The 17,358-nt window shown below is 31.7% G+C and overlaps 1 protein-coding gene across 2 annotated transcripts; it reads left to right on the forward strand.

Moving 5' to 3' along the window:
• The first annotated feature begins 4,834 nt into the window (after window positions 1-4,834).
• Window positions 4,835-14,263, forward strand: LOC143242585 (serine/threonine-protein kinase ATR-like). 2 transcript variants are annotated; one of them, XM_076486050.1, is made up of 4 exons: window positions 4,835-4,968; window positions 7,158-7,365; window positions 12,674-12,778; window positions 13,616-14,263. In XM_076486050.1, exons 1-3 carry the CDS (start codon window positions 4,873-4,875, stop codon window positions 12,691-12,693), a joined length of 324 nt encoding a protein of 107 aa, XP_076342165.1. In that variant the 5' UTR covers window positions 4,835-4,872; the 3' UTR covers window positions 12,694-12,778; window positions 13,616-14,263. The 2 variants fall into 2 exon arrangements, with proteins under 2 accessions (XP_076342165.1, XP_076342164.1); XM_076486049.1 differs by lacking the exon at window positions 13,616-14,263 and adding an exon at window positions 11,775-11,946 and having other exon boundaries at window positions 12,674-12,741.
• Window positions 14,264-17,358: the final 3,095 nt, after the last annotated feature.

Raw genomic sequence — 17,358 nt, forward strand, 5'->3', positions numbered from 1 at the left:
ATACTTTCATGCATCAGAAAATTTTCAAATTTCACATACAAAATATAACATTCAAAAACTTATCAAATGTTTATTAAGGAAAAACATTATGTTTTGCCCTTTATTTTTTACTAATGAATCTCTGTAGGTTTGGTTGATTTTACTGATTTTGTAACCAAAAAACAAAATATGTGTGTGTGTGTGTATATGTATAAATTTTGCCCTTTTCATTCTGGGATGACAACAGAGTATAACATGAAAACACAAATGTTTAGACTAAATAGCTTAAATCTTATAACATTATACATTCATATATATTTATTATTTTTATTATAACAACCTTTCATCCATGCATGCCTAACAATACAGAAGCTACAGAGAAGCAGTGCACATGTGTCATATTACTGTATTAAGTTATATGGAACTAATTTTTACTATCCACAGAGTGACCTGTTTTGACTGTGTTGTAGTGGAAAAGGATTGTGCAAAATACAGTCACATTTCAATTATTATACATTATATATGTATTTACAATACTGTTATTTACAGGTAACAAATATACAGTTTAAATAAACAAAATAGTCATAAGTTACAATATCAGTACTGTAGAATTCCACTATAATTTATCAAGCTTAGTAAGTAAGCTGTATTTAGGTCTAAAAAAATATGAAATTCCAACATAATGATTATCTTTTCTCACATATGTGAACTTTACACATGCTACAAACCTTCTGCTCCCCACTTTTGGAATTGTAGGATTTCAATGCGTTTCTCATCCGAATCGTCGTGTGACATACTCATTTGACATATGTGGTTCCTTCTACACTCCTCTACTGAACTATCACTTCTCATTTGACAGTGCTTAGGTTTGGAAGAGCTTTTTCTTTTTTAAGGTTGTATTTACTGCTCACAAGGTTCTATCACTTTTGGGGATATGGCATTATTGTTAGCAGCTCGAGATGGTGATTCCTCCTTTTCTTCCATTTTCCATCTTTCCCCTTGACTTTATCCGTGTAGGCTTCTGTGCTCAGTGAGAGCTCTTTGTTGACATACTGCTTCCTACCAGGATACGTTTTCTTTATCCTCTGGCAATCCTCCTCTGTTCATGATCTTTTACCTACTTTTTTTGCCAGTTAGGTCCATCTTTTGTTTCAGTTGGTCTATTTCTCTTGGAATTTGTTCTAGGTATACTCCTATCAGATCTGACAATTTCACTTTTCCCTTGCTTGCCTTTGTCATCCATTCTAAGTCTTCCATTATATTGCAGTTTCCTCTTTGTTTGGGGTGTTATCTTCCACCTGTAGCCATTCTTCATAATTCTGTGTGACTGACTGTTAAGTTTCTATTTATACTTTCCTTTTCTTTTCACAGGTCTTCTTTTCATTCATCATTATTTTGATTCTGTTCTGTGGTCAGACACCAGGATTTTTTTAAACTTTAAATCCACACTGTACTTCCATGATGTGTTCAATTTATCTTCCATGGCTTCACACATTCACCATTGAGATGGGGTGTTCCACAAAATCACATATAGGTTCATGATTTTCATGATATTTTGTGTTTCATAACCAAGCCCATCCCAGACTGTATCACCCTTGGACTGAATGGGAAAACAGAAGGGGTTTGTTGTTCATCCCAATCATTCCTAGAATTAATAACTCAGTATGGTCTGATTTTTCAAAATAAGATTTTGTGGTTATGTGGTGATACTGCTTTGGATTTCACCACCACATTGTCACCTTCCTTGCTTCAAGTGGAGTATGGGCATCCTTACAACTCCAGTTCCAAATTGCTGAGGTGGTTGACCCTGAAGGCACCCAGCTGAATGAGTTACTCACAATAACCAATAAATTACAGAATAGGGTGGTGGTATTTTATGGGTGTAGATGATGTGATATTATTCTCTTTATGATAACCATTGACAACAGAATGAGACATCAAGATGTAATTCATCCCTTTTATTGGAAACTGTCATCCTACTCTGAACTAAATGTTGTTACACTATAAGAAGGTTTTGAATTTAGAGTGAACTCATTTACTTAAGTTCTCACACATATTTCAAGTTAACTATCTTCCTAACTCAATTTCCTCCATCTTGGCTGTGGGTCACAGTAATGATTTGTGAAATTGTTCTGGTTCTGTCATTGGCTATCTCTTGTTTCTTGTTTTCTCATCTTAATATTAGGGGTATGATATTGTCTATGGATGGTCCTGGCCCATTTCACAGTTATGGGAGTTGATTACATGCAACAGACATTCTGTTGATACCAATTCAATAGCTCAGATCTAATCCTAGTGTCATACCCAGGAATTAGAGTGGGTTTCAATTCCCCATTTCATGGGATTGAGGTAAAGAGGGTATGCTCTTTATTCTACACTCACATGGATGTTGGTATCTCATGGGCATGTTTTGAAAGTAGTTGATTTACTATGTGTAGTCCATTGCATCAAGCTGCTGTACACCTAGGGTGTTTCTTTTGTTTACCTGCCTTTCCTATTTTGAGATTGAGTTACAGTATTGGTTATGACCACTTTCTTGCCACATTCTCTCTCACTCTGATGTACTCCTCTCATTTTTTTTCCCTTATATTTCACACGTTTCATAATCGGATGAAGAGTATCCCTGGCTCAGAAATGGTCCACTTCCCCTTTCTATGATCTTCAGATCTGATTCTTTCATTTCCAAGATATCCTTCAGATAATTTTAAAATATTCTTTTGTCATATCCTCACACTGGTCCCTCCTTGTTATCAATGTAAGATTCTAGCTAATATTGTGAGAGTAGATAATTACAATATCAGAAGTCTTAATTTTCCCTATACTGAAAATGTATTTTCAATGTACTTGTCATCTCTCACAAGATTAACTGTTCTTATTTAGTGTTGCCCTTTGTATGTGAACTTTTTCTTTATGCATACTACAAGTCTTCCACTCCCCTTGAATTGGGATTTGTTTATCAAGGAAATCATCATCCATTATCCTCTCATATTCCTGTTAATACTTTAGGTCTTTTACAGTAAACACAGTCACATGATACCTTATATCTTTCACAGTAAACACAGTCACACGTGATACCTTATATCTTTCACATTAAACACAGTCACGCATAATACCTTATATCTTTCACAGTAAACACAGTTGCACATGATACCTTATATCTTTCACAGTGAACACAGTCACAACGTGATACTTTATATCTTTCTTCTATATCTTTCACACTAAACACAGTCACACGTGATAGCTTATATCTTTCACATTAAACACAGTCACACATAATACCTTATATCTTTCACAGTAAGCACAGTCACATGTGATACCTTATATCTTTCACATTAAACACAGTCTTGCATAATACGTTATATCTTTCACATTAAACACAGTCACACATAATACCTTGTATCTTTCACAGTAAACACAGTTGCACATGATACCTTATATCTTTCACAGTAAACACAGTGACACGTTATACCTTATATCTTTCACAGTAAACATATTGTATTGTGTGTATTTATTGTTATTTTTATTTCTCCACTTCCTAACGTTTTTCTTTCTTTCTGGAACTGAAGTTTTTCATGCTGTGTTTATGACTGTTTTCTTATGTAAAGTACACATTTTTCTTTTTTGTAGGACTGTGCATCTTATGCACTGCAGGAAACCTTACAGATATATACTTGTCAAAGTGGAGAGTTGTCACAAATTGTGAGACCAAGTGGTAGTCTTTGGAACAGGTTTTCAGAAGAGGTTCAAGAAATTTTGGTACCTTTGCAGCACTCTAGGTATGTATTTTATTTTTATTATAATGAAATTTAGACAGTAATTTTCAGTTATTTTCTTTCTTATCAATTATTTTTCTAACATTGTTCATTGTGTTATGTTTTTCTTTTATCTTTACTGTGTTATAAAACATTACAATTCAACAGTATTTTAGCATAGTTTAAACATTAAAAACTCAATTTTTTTTTAATATTTCACATAAACTGAAAAGTTATTTGAATATTGAAGTTGTTCTGCTTTTTTAATAAAAGTTAAAAAAAAGTTCATCAGGTTTTCTGTTATTATTTGATAGGTACATTATGTCTAGTAACAAGAGGACTTCCTTTCCATGCCCAATATATGGGAGCAAACTAGGAAGCACTTTTAAAGATTGGGCCTGTAATTGGGCATCTTGTCTTCTCAGAAGGTAAGAAGCACTTTTCTGTGATAAAAGAAATGAGATAATTAGGTTGCTAATCAATATTATTGTTATAGGTGATTATTATATTAATTAAAACCATGACAAAATTTGAACTAGAGATCAGACTGTGTAGATAAAAGTATTACTGAAACAGAAGCACCTCACAGTTCAGCTAAACATATCTGTTCACACAGTTCTTGTAAGTTTGAGTTTCATTTCCTTTTCTAATTCAGGAGAATGTTAATTTCAACTATTAAGTAACGTGCACACAGTTCTGTAACATTTGTCACAGTTTTAGCCCATTAGGAGCACATTATTGAAACTTACTCTACAAATATGTTTAGAACATAAAGGTGGTATACACTTTTAGAATTTCTTTTTTTTGGGGGGGGGTAGACTACTGTAGTATCAAAGACAAGTACTAGATTATAATCACCACATTACACTTAAAATTCTCTCATTTTGTCTTTGTATATGTTAATTTTCTGTTTTTAATGGAAAGAAAAGAAATAATGCAGAATAGTTTTTTATAAAACTGCTTTTGAGAACAGATTATGCCATAGAGAAAACAACCAAAATCATTTCAATTTAAAACTAACTTTTCCATGCTCATTAGCATGTTTTAAATGCCCTTAATTTTATAAAATTTATATGGTTTTGTGTATTTAATTTCTCAGATAAAGCGAGAGAATACAGCTAGAGTTTTTCAGTCATGCTTCATGATTGTCAAAAACGATGTGAAGACAGCAGTTTTTCTTCTTCCTCACATCATGGTTAATGTTTTACAAGATGCAAGCAATGAAGAAAAGGAAGATGTTTGTTTTAAGAAATAATATAAAGTATAAAAGTAAATGTACATAATTCTTTATATGACATTTTCTTTTTTCAGAAGTAAAGAATGTAATACAACTGATAGGCTGTGAGATTTTAAAGACAGAGCTTAGCATTGATAGCCATTTGACAGACTTCTGCATCTTCTCTTATCAGATTGGCCAATCATTAATTTTGTTTAGATCTGGTAATAAAATGTTTTAAGGGTAAGAAAGCAGGGAACAGAAAGAAAATACCAGTACCAGTACATCTGCTTTGATGTTTACAGTAAATAGAAAAGATTCTGAATTGGTTAATTATCCATCAGTCAGCCAAAGGTATTCTGACTTTTGGGACATTTTACTTAACTTTAGTCTTTCAGTCGTTTTTCAGGATGTGAATTCTATTGTGAGAAACTATTTTCAAAATAATATTAAAAGTACTTCCTTTTATCAAAAAATTTTCTTTCTTTCTTATTGTTGATTACAAATCCTAGTTCCATCTTACATATCTAGTCAATTTCAACTTGATTGAAAGTAACATTATTTCTTTTGACAGTTTATTTTGCCAGTTACAACTGTCACTGCCAGAAACAAAGATAAAACTGTCAAAAAATGTACGAGTGACCTATGGTCAGATCTTTGAAATTGAGATCAACGTTACTTTTGTCAGTCTAATTAACAATATTTTTGCTAAGAGTATTCTTGGACAGCATGAATTTATATCTAATAATGTTTTTTTTTAATAGATATTAAATTATTTATGTGTATCTTATGAGTGCTATAAACTTAACAGTAACATTCAAGAAGAAATAGTTTGAATTATTAGAATAACTTGTTTTTATTTACCGTACATGTTTACTTAGCTTATGTGCACTGAAGTCTTGTCATAACTTTCAACAAATATAATGTAATATGATAAACATGAATGTTAAAATAAACTATAATCCACTTTTGCATGTTACACCAAATGTTATAGCATTAAAAATACCAGCTGAACAGTGATTTTGATTTATATAATTATATAAGACAACATTGTTTGTTTTTTGAATGCTGTGCAGTGTAAGACTACAGTGTTACTGCAATAGTAAATGATGCACAGGCAGATAGGTTTAAAAAAACTGCATCTAGGTTGAGTCAGGTGTCTAAAGCTCTGTTTGGTTGGTTAAACTTGCTCTTAGACTGTGTCAAATGTCTGTAGTTTTTACTTTGGCACTGTAAGTATACAGACTGCTAAAATAGAGACTATACGAGGATAGCTTGTATTTCACACACCTACTAAGGTGCATTATGCTCACATATAGCAGGAAATGACTTACTTCTTATTGTGCCAAGAACATACCAAGTGGACCAACAATATAAGAATAGTAATTTTACAAGTGAGCTATGTCTCACCCTGCTACCACATAACAGCTATGTGCTTATTTGATGAGTATCTGAGAGTCAGGTTAAATACCATATTCATATGGAGACATTGTACATATGATGGTGATTCAAGTTGGTGTTGACAGCAATGAACATTGGAAGACTTTGTTTTACGATCTTCTGATTGGACTACTAATGCCTTAAATTCTATTATCCTGTGTTCTGTCACATAATGAATTATGATTTTCATTCTAACTGTGTAGAAGTAATCAGTACATCGTCTTCAAAAAGAGGGGACTGAGTGAAGTGTGTCACCAGTCTTCATATCCATTGTTCATGCATGAGATACTCTTGTGAGCTTCATCACATCCTATGAAATAATTCAGAATACTGAAAATGACCTGAAGGTATTTGTTTTTATGGAGTTATTACTGATGCCTTAGAACTTAATGAACATTCTTATTTCGAGTATACAGCATCAGTGCTGTACTGCCTTTGTTGTTCATGGTGGTTGTCCTACATATTAAGATGAAATCCCCAGAATTGTGGAGGTGTAAAGATGACTGTTTTATACCAAAGTGAACTGAAAATGTGAGCTGAATAATGTGTTCACAGCAGTTTTTGCATTATCATAGATATTATAAATTACAAGAATCTATGAAATATTTTGCTGCATATTTTAGTAGTAGAATTTTTAAAAGCAAAATGGAATGTGAAATAATTTTTTTAACGTTGATAATCAAGGTAGATTTTAATCTCACTAAAATTTAGAATTAATATGTGTTATTATAAAAAGAAAAGCAAAACTTTTTATGTATTTGGGTTTATAGATCTACAGAGAGATTATGGCTGTTCTAAGCCATGTTGACCAAGCTGAACAGAGCAAATTGAAGTTTCATGAGAAGACTGACCTTTGCCACTTGAGTGCCCAGAGTGTGTTTTCAATATTGGATTGTTTAACGGTTTGGTGTCATCAGTATTTTGTGATGTTGAGATCTAGTAACCAGAATAACTCCAAGCCTGCAAATAAAGGGAAAGGTTGTTGGAATACTCATTAATTAATCATGAGCTTAAGTTACTGGTATTTTATGTTCTTTTTCTTTGAGAAATTAAAGACTGTAAATATTATAAAACAATTAAAATGCCCGTTCTAGTGATTGATTAACAGCCTTATTTATGTTTTTACAACATAAAAATGTCACTTTGCTAGAAAATAAGTAATGATTTATTAGGGTAATAATTTCAAAATTTGAAGCAGAGTTACCAGAATATTTTCTCATGTAAAATAATTGAATTTACTACAAGACTTTCATCTGTAGAAGCTAGTGGTGGTAATAACTTTTGGGTAACAAATTTTCTACAGTGTTCTTTAAGAAAAATTAATTTCATTATTAGTCTAGCCTGTATTTCTAAAACTGTTGTGTTGCCTTTTAGATTCCTTTAGGTAGAGGAGAAGGTTTGTCCACTAAGTTGTTGTTACTTTCTCATTGTGTAAAGCATAATTCTTTGGTTACAGGTTGAGATCCAGTCATATATATTTATATACACACACAAAACATTGTGGTCCAATAACCCTAACCACTAACATGAGATACAGGTTTCATGACTGCCTAAATCCAACCTTGGCTACCTGGTTGAGGCTAACCTATACGAATAATTACTCGTATTCTGTTCCACCTTGGATATAAAAATTAAGTTTCAGGTGAAGAGCATATCTGTTCTGGAGGTAGTTCTGTTCTCCCACTCTTGTACTATTCTTTTTCTTGGTATACTCCTGTTCTATGAAGACACTTTCTGTATGGATCATGCCTGCACCAGCCCCTCCACCTTCTTAACATGGGATTCTAGTGTCAGTAGATGGTATATTTCGAAAGTTAACTGAACATGTATTTTCGATAATACTTACCTTCACTGACACTCTCCTGTTCTACCTTCCCACTAAAACCAAATGTATTTCTCAGAAAAAGTGACTGTGTTGTCAGGATGAGATGGTTATATACAGTACCTAGTTAGAAGGCACATTAAAGTTTGTGGAGCAGTTTGCTAGTTAGAACTTGTCTAAGGTATTTAAGTTGGGTATAAAAGACTGAAGTTAGTATTTTCAGTGCTTAGATGGGCAAAATATGGAATCCTTAGAGATCATGAAATAGATGTAATGTCTGCATAGGTAAGCATTATTGGAAGTGCATTTTTAGTTTAAGAAAGCATTAGTTTCCATTTTTGACACATTACCATCTAAACCCTGAGTTTGACTTATAGTTTAATGAAGAGCAATTGAATATTTTAAATGGTAGTGTGTACACAAACCTATATATGTCACTTAGGTCTTTAACATTCAAGAGATGTACAAACAAGTCATCATGTTCTTTCAAGAGCTGTAGTTTGTGACAGGACCTTTTCATCCATGTAGCAAGTGTATAGTTATATTGTGACCTAATCTGGTGCATTATATTCAGTACTGTGTGGTCTAACTTTCATGCAGTATTAAGGACTTAACAATGTTTAATCCTTGTACAATGGGTCATGGATCAAAGGCCATCTTGTTGTGTTTGTTGACTTGCATTCAAGATTGTATTGAACAAATATTTTATGAATTTAAGTCAGTAAGTTTGGAATCAAATTGTAGATTATAATTTTACTATTTAATGTTATGTATGAGTTAATTTCTTAGTTTAAAAATAAGTATTAAAAGAACATAAATATTGATTTTAGTGAGTCACATGTTATGTTTAATGCTGCACAGTTTAAAATTAGATGTTTGTGGTGTCAAAATACTAAGTTCACAGTTTCATACAAATTAGTAACTCAGATTACTAACTTTGACAAGCTAGAATATAAAATAAAAAGGTATGAGGTCTTTAACACAGTGGGCCCTATTCAACTCTTTCCAATTTTTGAAACAGTCCATTATATACTCTTACTACAGTGTATGACATGTGAATAACCAATCAGTAGCTTAAGATGTTCCTAAAGTGGTTTTTTTAGCTATTTTAATCTTCGAAAAAGCTAGTGTTATTCCAATCTAAGTTTTCAAGGAGTTCGGTTGTGTCTTTAGTCTGCTCATAGTTTCATATATTTTAAAATTGATATAAATCTAGTTACTAAGTGGAATTCTATGGTATCAGTGTAGTTACTTATGATTTTTTGGTTATTCAACTGTATGTATAAAACCTAAAAAAAAATTGTTTGATATCCTCCACTTGTGAAATTTCAAAAGGCTTAGCAACTTATGTCCAGCAACAACCAAGTACAGAGATCGTAGAGAAGAGATAATTGTTTGCTTTTCCCATTTTTTTCTATATTTTAAGATAAGTTTAATAATTTATTTCTAAATAGTCATAATGTATATACATATATATAATGTATAATAATTTAAATGTGTCTGTATATTACAAAATACTAGTCCACTAAAACACAGCCAAGACAGAAAAGACTAAAGGTCAGTTTTATGTTACTGGATATGTAATATGAGAGCACCAGATCAATGCAAGTTGCACAATGCTAGCTAGGCATGACTGGAAGGTCAGTAACATAATAAATATATATGTAACATATAGCATTATGAGACTTAGTCTACTTAAACTAAACATTTGTATTTTCATGTTACAATACGTCATCATCATAGCACTAAAAAAATAAAATTATTTATTTCCTAATTTTTTAATGATAGTTACAAAGCTAGTTAAGTGACAGACCTCACAGCTGGAGTGTAGAAAATAACATAATGTATAAAGGTTTGCTGAAATCAAACATCTGAAATATATTTAGGAAGTTTTAGAGATTATGCAAATAATATTTGAGATTTTTGGGATGAAGAACAGTTTTTAACTCATAACATGAAATCACTTTGCACTCATACTAGTAATGAAACAGACTCAATTTTCACAAACAGATCTTTTATAAAAATAGTTCATGAAACATCTGATTTTGTAAAAAAAATACTTGTATCTGTAATAATGTCTACCAGATTTTGTGAAGGTACATGTGCTGTATCAAAAGTTATAGTACAAATACTTAATGTGTGCAAATGTGTAGATGAACTTGTATATTATACTGAGTCTGTAGCAAAAGGGCTAAATGACTGCTAGTTATAATTTTTTCCTGATCTCTCTCTAGCAAAAGCTATCCTTCATATATAAAATGAAGTAGCATGTATAAACTATCTGTTACACCTTATTCATTGATATTTGTATGTAACTTGTAAAAATATGTAACCTGTAAACTTTAGAACTACATTGATAATGAAGAGAAATTCATCTTCGTATGTGGCTTATGTACTTGTATTGTATATTGTGTCTTCAACTTGGTTCACTGATGAAAACTTGACTGCATTTAACAGAAACAAGATATGTCAGCAGTCTCATTTGAAAAATCTGATAAGCTGACAATTTTGCAGATTTTGGTTTAAAGTGGAGAAACTATAGAATGATGTGTTGGAGCTTTCATCCTGAAAGGAAGCAAATGTGATGATTGTTATGGTATAAATAAAACCAGAATTTACAAAATATTCGATTTCTCAAAACAAGCAAAGTAAGTTGCAGTTTAATAATAAAATGATCTTGTGGAAACCACCAAAATGTGTTGCCAACTTGCCCTTGAAAGTAGAAATTCAGCTAATAAATGATGGCAGAGTTTCAATGTTGAATTCATTTGCAATTTTTCAGTTTCTGTGCCACATCTCCTTTAGCTCTATATATATATCAACATACTCCATGAAATGCTTCAGTTCATTGTAGAGTCAAATTATTGCAACATCAGTATTTTGGGATTCTTTAGTGGTTTTTATTGTTTTTCTGATAAGCTTCAAAGATCTGAAGTTGTTTACATGTACAATCTGTACTATTATAGTTCATTCAAACTTTGCTGCTTTCAACATCTGTTTTGTAACTGATATCAACTTCTGTTTAGAACTTTATCGTTAAAATAATAGATAAAATTCCAAATTATTGTGATGTGACCAATTTTCTTTTGACTTGATGGAGGTTGTTAAGATTTTGTTATTGACAAATAAAAACCCATAATTACACATTTTTGCAAGGTGACCTGTTTTTCTTGGACCTGACAGAAATTTTTGTGATTCTATTCTTTACATAATAAGACATGGTTTGTAATTATTGGTGACCTAATGGAGGTCCTATGGGTTTTGTTCTTGACAGAATAAAAACAATTCTTAGTTGTTGAGATGTAATCTGCTATTAGGACCTCAAGATGGCTGTTTTGGTTCTGTTGTTAACAGAATAGAATTATTCTCAGTTATTGAGATGTGACCCATTAAGACCTCATGATGACTGTTGTGGTTCTGTATATTCATAAGCTCATGCATAGAATGAATACACCAATTTTCCTTAATCTATAATAAATGTTTTACATGTAAAGACAATGTATTTTTCGTTTTTTGTGATTTGCTTTTGCTAATGCATGAATTGACAAAGTTGTTATTTCTCTAGTGGACCCACATAATGATCCCAACTATAAGTCTGTTTATGACTTCCTGAAGAGTGTTCCAGAAGACCTTTTAGCTCCTTTGTTTGTCAAGCTTATGCTTGGGCTTTAATGTATTTAGAATTATCAATCAAGAATAACCAAGAATCATCAAGGCTACAGTTGGCTTTCTTGCAGGTAAATAATTTTGAAATGATATCTCTTGTAATTTTGTATAATGAAATATTAATACTACTAAGATTACATCACATGCCAGAATATTCTGTTTGATTTCAAATGACAAAGTAATAGTTTAAGGAAAACAATAGATATTGGTAATTTTGCATTGAAACAGATTTTAAGTGTGAATCTGCAGTGTGTGTTATGTGAAGTTGCAATATTCATGAGATGAATAGAAACCAAACTGTGTAAAGTTTAATACTTACAATCTTTCAATGAGCTAATTGTATAATAAAATTCTGGGCTTGTACCTCAAACTCAGATTTGTGCTATAACTTTTGCTACTGTCAGACTTGCATCTTCTGTAGTACAACTTTACATGCACATATACATAAAATTATAGCTCTCAAAGAATATTTTCAGAGTACTCATGTTAAAATGTTTTATATTTTTATTGTCTACACCTTTTCTCCTGATAATTTGGTTATTTGGTTCATATCAACAAAATTTCCCATTATTTCAATGGTACTGTCACAGGGCAGACTCAGTGTACCTTATTTCTGATCCTGTGCCTCTCCTTACCTGTTAATGAACTTCAGAATCACTCTTTATAAGAATAAGGAATCTAAGAATATTCAGTATTCAAATGAAAAAATGTTTTTATATATATATAGGATGAATGCATTGTTTTTTTATTACTACTTTTTTCAGTTGTGATCAGTATGCATCTATTTTTTTGTCTTAGAAACTGTACATTCTCCTTGATGAACCAGATGGAGTGGCAGGAGTAGCAGCATCTCGTCAAGAAGACCCACACTTCATGATTTGATTCTAGGTCATGAAGCAACTGGTATGTAAAGTAAATATTTCTTTATGTATGTAACTGTTAACCCTTTCCAGATGGGTCATGGGTCAAAGGCCACATCATTGCACTTGTCAACTTACATTCCAAATTTTATTGAACTACTATTTTATAACTTTATCTTCTTAAGTTTGGTATCAAACTGTATGTTAATATTTAAATTTTCATATTATACGTTATTTAAAAAGACACCTAAACATCGATTTTTGTGTGTCATGATGTGTTTAATATATGTGTTTCTATCTGATTTTGAGTTATCTGTGAACTTTTAAATTTGGTTATTTGTTAATAATTCAAATTAGCATATACTAAGGTAATTAGAGAACTGATTTTGTGGTCTTTATTTACTGAGTACTAACTTAAACATAATTAAATTTTATCCTGTGTGTAGTATTATCTACTAATTGATTTGTTCCCAGTTGGTACAGCAGTAAGTTTATAGATTTACAATGCTAAAATCAGGGTTCAATTCCCCTCGGTAGACTCAGCAGATAGCCAGATGTGGCTTTTATAAGAAAACATACACACACACACACACACACTAATTGATTTTGTTGTTTTATAAACTGGTAAGTCTATAACCTAGTTATTTTTGGTGAATTTCTGTTTTCTCAATCACTATGATTTTCTTTTACACAGATATACTATCCATTTATTTTATTAATTCAAGCTATGCTATTTTATTAATCTATTCTATTACATTGTATCCAACATAAAATTTATACAATTATACACTTGTGCTTTTAATGTTTTAAAAAGTTGTCCAAAGATGATAAGTCTTCATGACAACACTGGTATTACTGATGATGATCTTTTTGCTTCCAGCATCTCTCTTCATCCTCAGATAACTTAACTCTGGGTGTACAAGCTAAAGAGGCATATTGAAAACTTCTTAAACAGCTTACCTGTTTGCTGTGGATGGACATACTTTGTCAGCATTCAAAACTCTAGTAAAGTATAAAAGCAAAATGGGGTACAGTTGATTTCAGATCTTGATAATGCCAATAGAAAGAAATAATTAATTAACATTATTGTTGAAGCCATTCAAGTTGCAGTACTTTTATGCAATGCTTAGTTGTGGTAGTTACACATGAAAACTGGCTCTAAAAATAAACAAACTGATTTTTGCTAAAGCAGTGAAGCAATGTTTTACAGTTTATTTCTGTTGTTACCTTACAGAACATTGGGAGCTTTGGCGATGTAGGTACAAGTAATCTAAAGAGGAGTATAGGTGATGGACTTAAAGATGATGGAAATGTTTTAATTCCATCAAAGAAATATGCTTACATGCTAATTTTAGCTACAGCTTATGAAGTCTCTTTGACAAATCCTGTTTTTTTAAATATTGCCTTTAGAATTAAGAACTTAAAACTTGTATACTGTTATAATATGCATTATTAGCTGAGATGTTTATGCTATTCTAATTGTTATAACAAATTAATTAAATTTTGATTGTGAGACACTAAGATCTTGTGTCATGCCAAGTAAGTAATACTTTTATGATCAGTTTATCTTTTCAGAACAAGCATCATAGTGTGAGAATTGACATTTGCTCAGTAGGTAATACCCTCTTCTCTAACTCATTTTCCATTGCATCAAGAGCTATGAAAGTTAACATAATTTCTTATAATGTTGTAATCACTCACACAAAGCATAACTTTATAGTCTTCGATCTCATTTGGTTACACATCCCAGAAATTGTAAATTTGTAAATCAGACCCAATGTGACATGCCCACATATCACATCCTCTTGTTTCAGAAATTGTAAATTTGTAAATCAGACCCAATGTGACATGCCCACATATCACATCCTCTTGTTTCAGAAATTGTACCTTTGTAATCAGACCCAATGTGACATGCCCACATATCACATCCTCTTGTTTCAGAAATTGTAAATTTGTAATTTAGACCCAATGTGACATGCCCAATATATCACATCCTCTTGTTTCAGAAATTGTAAATTTGTAATCAGGACCCAATGTGACATGCCCACATATCACATCCTCTTGTTTCAGAAATTGTAAATTTGTAAATTCAGATCCAATGTGACATGCCCACATATCACATCCTCTTGTTTCAGAAATTGTAAATTTGTAAATCAGACCCAATGTGACATGCCCACATATCACATCCTCTTTGTTTCAGAAATTGTAAATTTGTAAATCAGACCCAATGTGACATGCCCACATATCACATCCCTCTTGTTTCAGAAATTGTAAATTTGTAATGTAGACCCAATGTGACATGCCCACATATCACATCCTCTTGTTTCAGAAATTGCCAGTAGTTATCGTGATGTTTAATACCACATTATGTGTGTAAATAATAGAAAGCCAACATTCTAAGGCTGGTGTAGAATCTCTAGCATCAGGAAACATTTGCTGAGGCTCTCTTGTTCTCTTAACATCTTTTTATATTTTGGTTTTTCTGATTTACTCTGTTCTGATACATGATGATAGTGACCTAATTTTAATTCACTAACTTGACAGGTCTTCTCTGCCAAAGAAAATCCACAGTCAATCTAATGAGACTCTCAACAAGTGGATTCATTGTGATTATCAAATAGTACTTCTGTAACGTGAAATCAGAAAAAAACATCGTGTTTAAGTGTGTATCTTTATTAATAACTGTTTATAGATACCCCTGTTATTCCATCCTTCATTGTATGCACTCAAAGAGATTTTTTGTGCACTTTATATTTTAATGTGTTTAGTTATTCATTATGTAATTGGCTGTTAAAACCAATTTTTGTGTCTTAATATGAAATGTATATTCTTGCTCACATCCAACAAAAGGTCTGGAAAACTGGTGATCTTGAATAATTTCAGTGTTTTGAAATACTCTCTCTTGCTGCTGTTTATGAGGTAATTCTCATCAACAAAGTTTTGCAGGCACATGAATTCATATTTTTCTTTACTAACCAAACATTTCTTTCTGCTGTAATGGTACTGCTAGTGTGGGAATGTTTCTTCTATGTCATTCTGAAATCAAGTATTGTATTAGTTTCAGCCACAATTTCATATTTAGGGCTGAATTTCTCTGTTATTTTATTTTGTTGTAAATAATTTTATTTTACTCTGTGATGACGACAAAACCCATTCTTAGGGGAATATATATGTAACGGTTGGTATGAGGAGAAAGCTCTCATGCACAACGATGACTGAAGAAGGTCGAAACACGTTCGTTCTTCTACATAATGCTTTCTACCCATACCAACAGTTTTACATATATAATTTTCTTTATACTGTGTAGTGTTTCAAATTTAATTTAAAACAAAAATTTATCAGAGTGTTATGCATCAAAAGTTAGATCTTTCAACCAGTTTTATTGTTTGACAATAAAGCTTGAAGCTCAGACAAGTCATAACTGTCGTTTTGACATAAAAATTGCCTTGTACCATTGTTTTGGCACCAGAGTTACAGTTTCACACTTAGATTAAATTTACTTGAATCTTTTGTAATGCTTTGAAACTACAACTCATTTTGAAAGTCCAGTTGACATTCAAACCAAATTTCATTGTTTTTTTAGTGTTTTAAAATTATTATTTTATTTTCAGATTCATAACCCCCATTTTACTTTACATTGCTTTAATATTACTACTGATAATTTATGAAATGAATGTATTTGTCTCTTTTTTAATAGTAAGATGTATTTAAAGTAAAAAAATTACATGTTGATATATTTGGTACCTTTATATAGTGGTCTCTTTTGTTTGTTTTAGTTCATAAATTCATATATGTGTATATATACATGGGTGCTCTTGTATCTTAAGCTATTTGGCGTTTGTTAATTTTGTTAATCCCCACATTGCTATTTTAACCTTGTGATAAAACAAGAATACATGAAGTCACCAAAGACAAGTGAAGATATCATTTCACATGTATTTCAGATAACTTCTGGAACATTCTAATTAACAATTATTTAAATAGAAAGTTTTCTCCTTGGTCTTGTGGATATATATATACAACAAAAACTGTCATCATTATATCTAAATTTTAAATGATCTATTAGGTGTAACTTTTAGAACCTTTACTATTGTTAAAAAAGCAAATTTGTTGTTTTATTGCTTGGAAGTACTTAAATATAAGAATCAAATGTGTTTATTAGATTGTTTAGGCAGAATATTCATGATGAAACTTTTGTGGAATGGACGGTATACTGCTTGTTGTGAAGACACAAGTGTAGATGATGACATTTCAAAGTTTTCCGCCTTTAGCCTTAAAGACAAAAAAGCAGAAGACTTTCGAAACGTTGTCCCTACACTTGTGTCTCCACAACAGGCAGTAGCTATCAATTCTACAAAGTTTCATCAAGATCAAATTGCTGAATTTTAAATTCTGTTATTATGTTTGATAGGTCAACTACAAAGATGCATTTTCCTGTTAAGTGAAAGAGCTGTAAAGTTAAATCAGACATGTACTAGTCACCATCAGGGTCTTCTTCGATGCTTTGATGGTTTAGATCAGTCAAGCACAGCACTTACCTATGCTACTGGTCTCTAAATGAGAGGTTTAGGTTTGTTTGTTTTATGCACACTTTTAAGTTATTTTCATCCAACAGGAAATAGA

This window comes from Tachypleus tridentatus, unplaced genomic scaffold (genome assembly GCF_004210375.1).
Source record: "Tachypleus tridentatus isolate NWPU-2018 unplaced genomic scaffold, ASM421037v1 Hic_cluster_2, whole genome shotgun sequence".
NCBI classification, from domain to species: Eukaryota; Metazoa; Arthropoda; class Merostomata; order Xiphosura; family Limulidae; genus Tachypleus; species Tachypleus tridentatus.

Excerpts from the sequence above, each read along its gene's own strand:
- LOC143242585 (XM_076486049.1), top strand. The coding sequence starts at position 4,873 with ATGATTGTCAAAAACGATGTGAAGACAGCAGTTTTTCTTCTTCCTCAC. Across the intron at positions 4,969-7,157 it reads GCAATGAAGAAAAGGAAGAT|ATCTACAGAGAGATTATGGC; the intron begins GTTTGTTTTAAG and ends TTGGGTTTATAG. Across the intron at positions 7,366-11,774 it reads GCCTGCAAATAAAGGGAAAG|TGGACCCACATAATGATCCC; the intron begins GTTGTTGGAATA and ends TTATTTCTCTAG.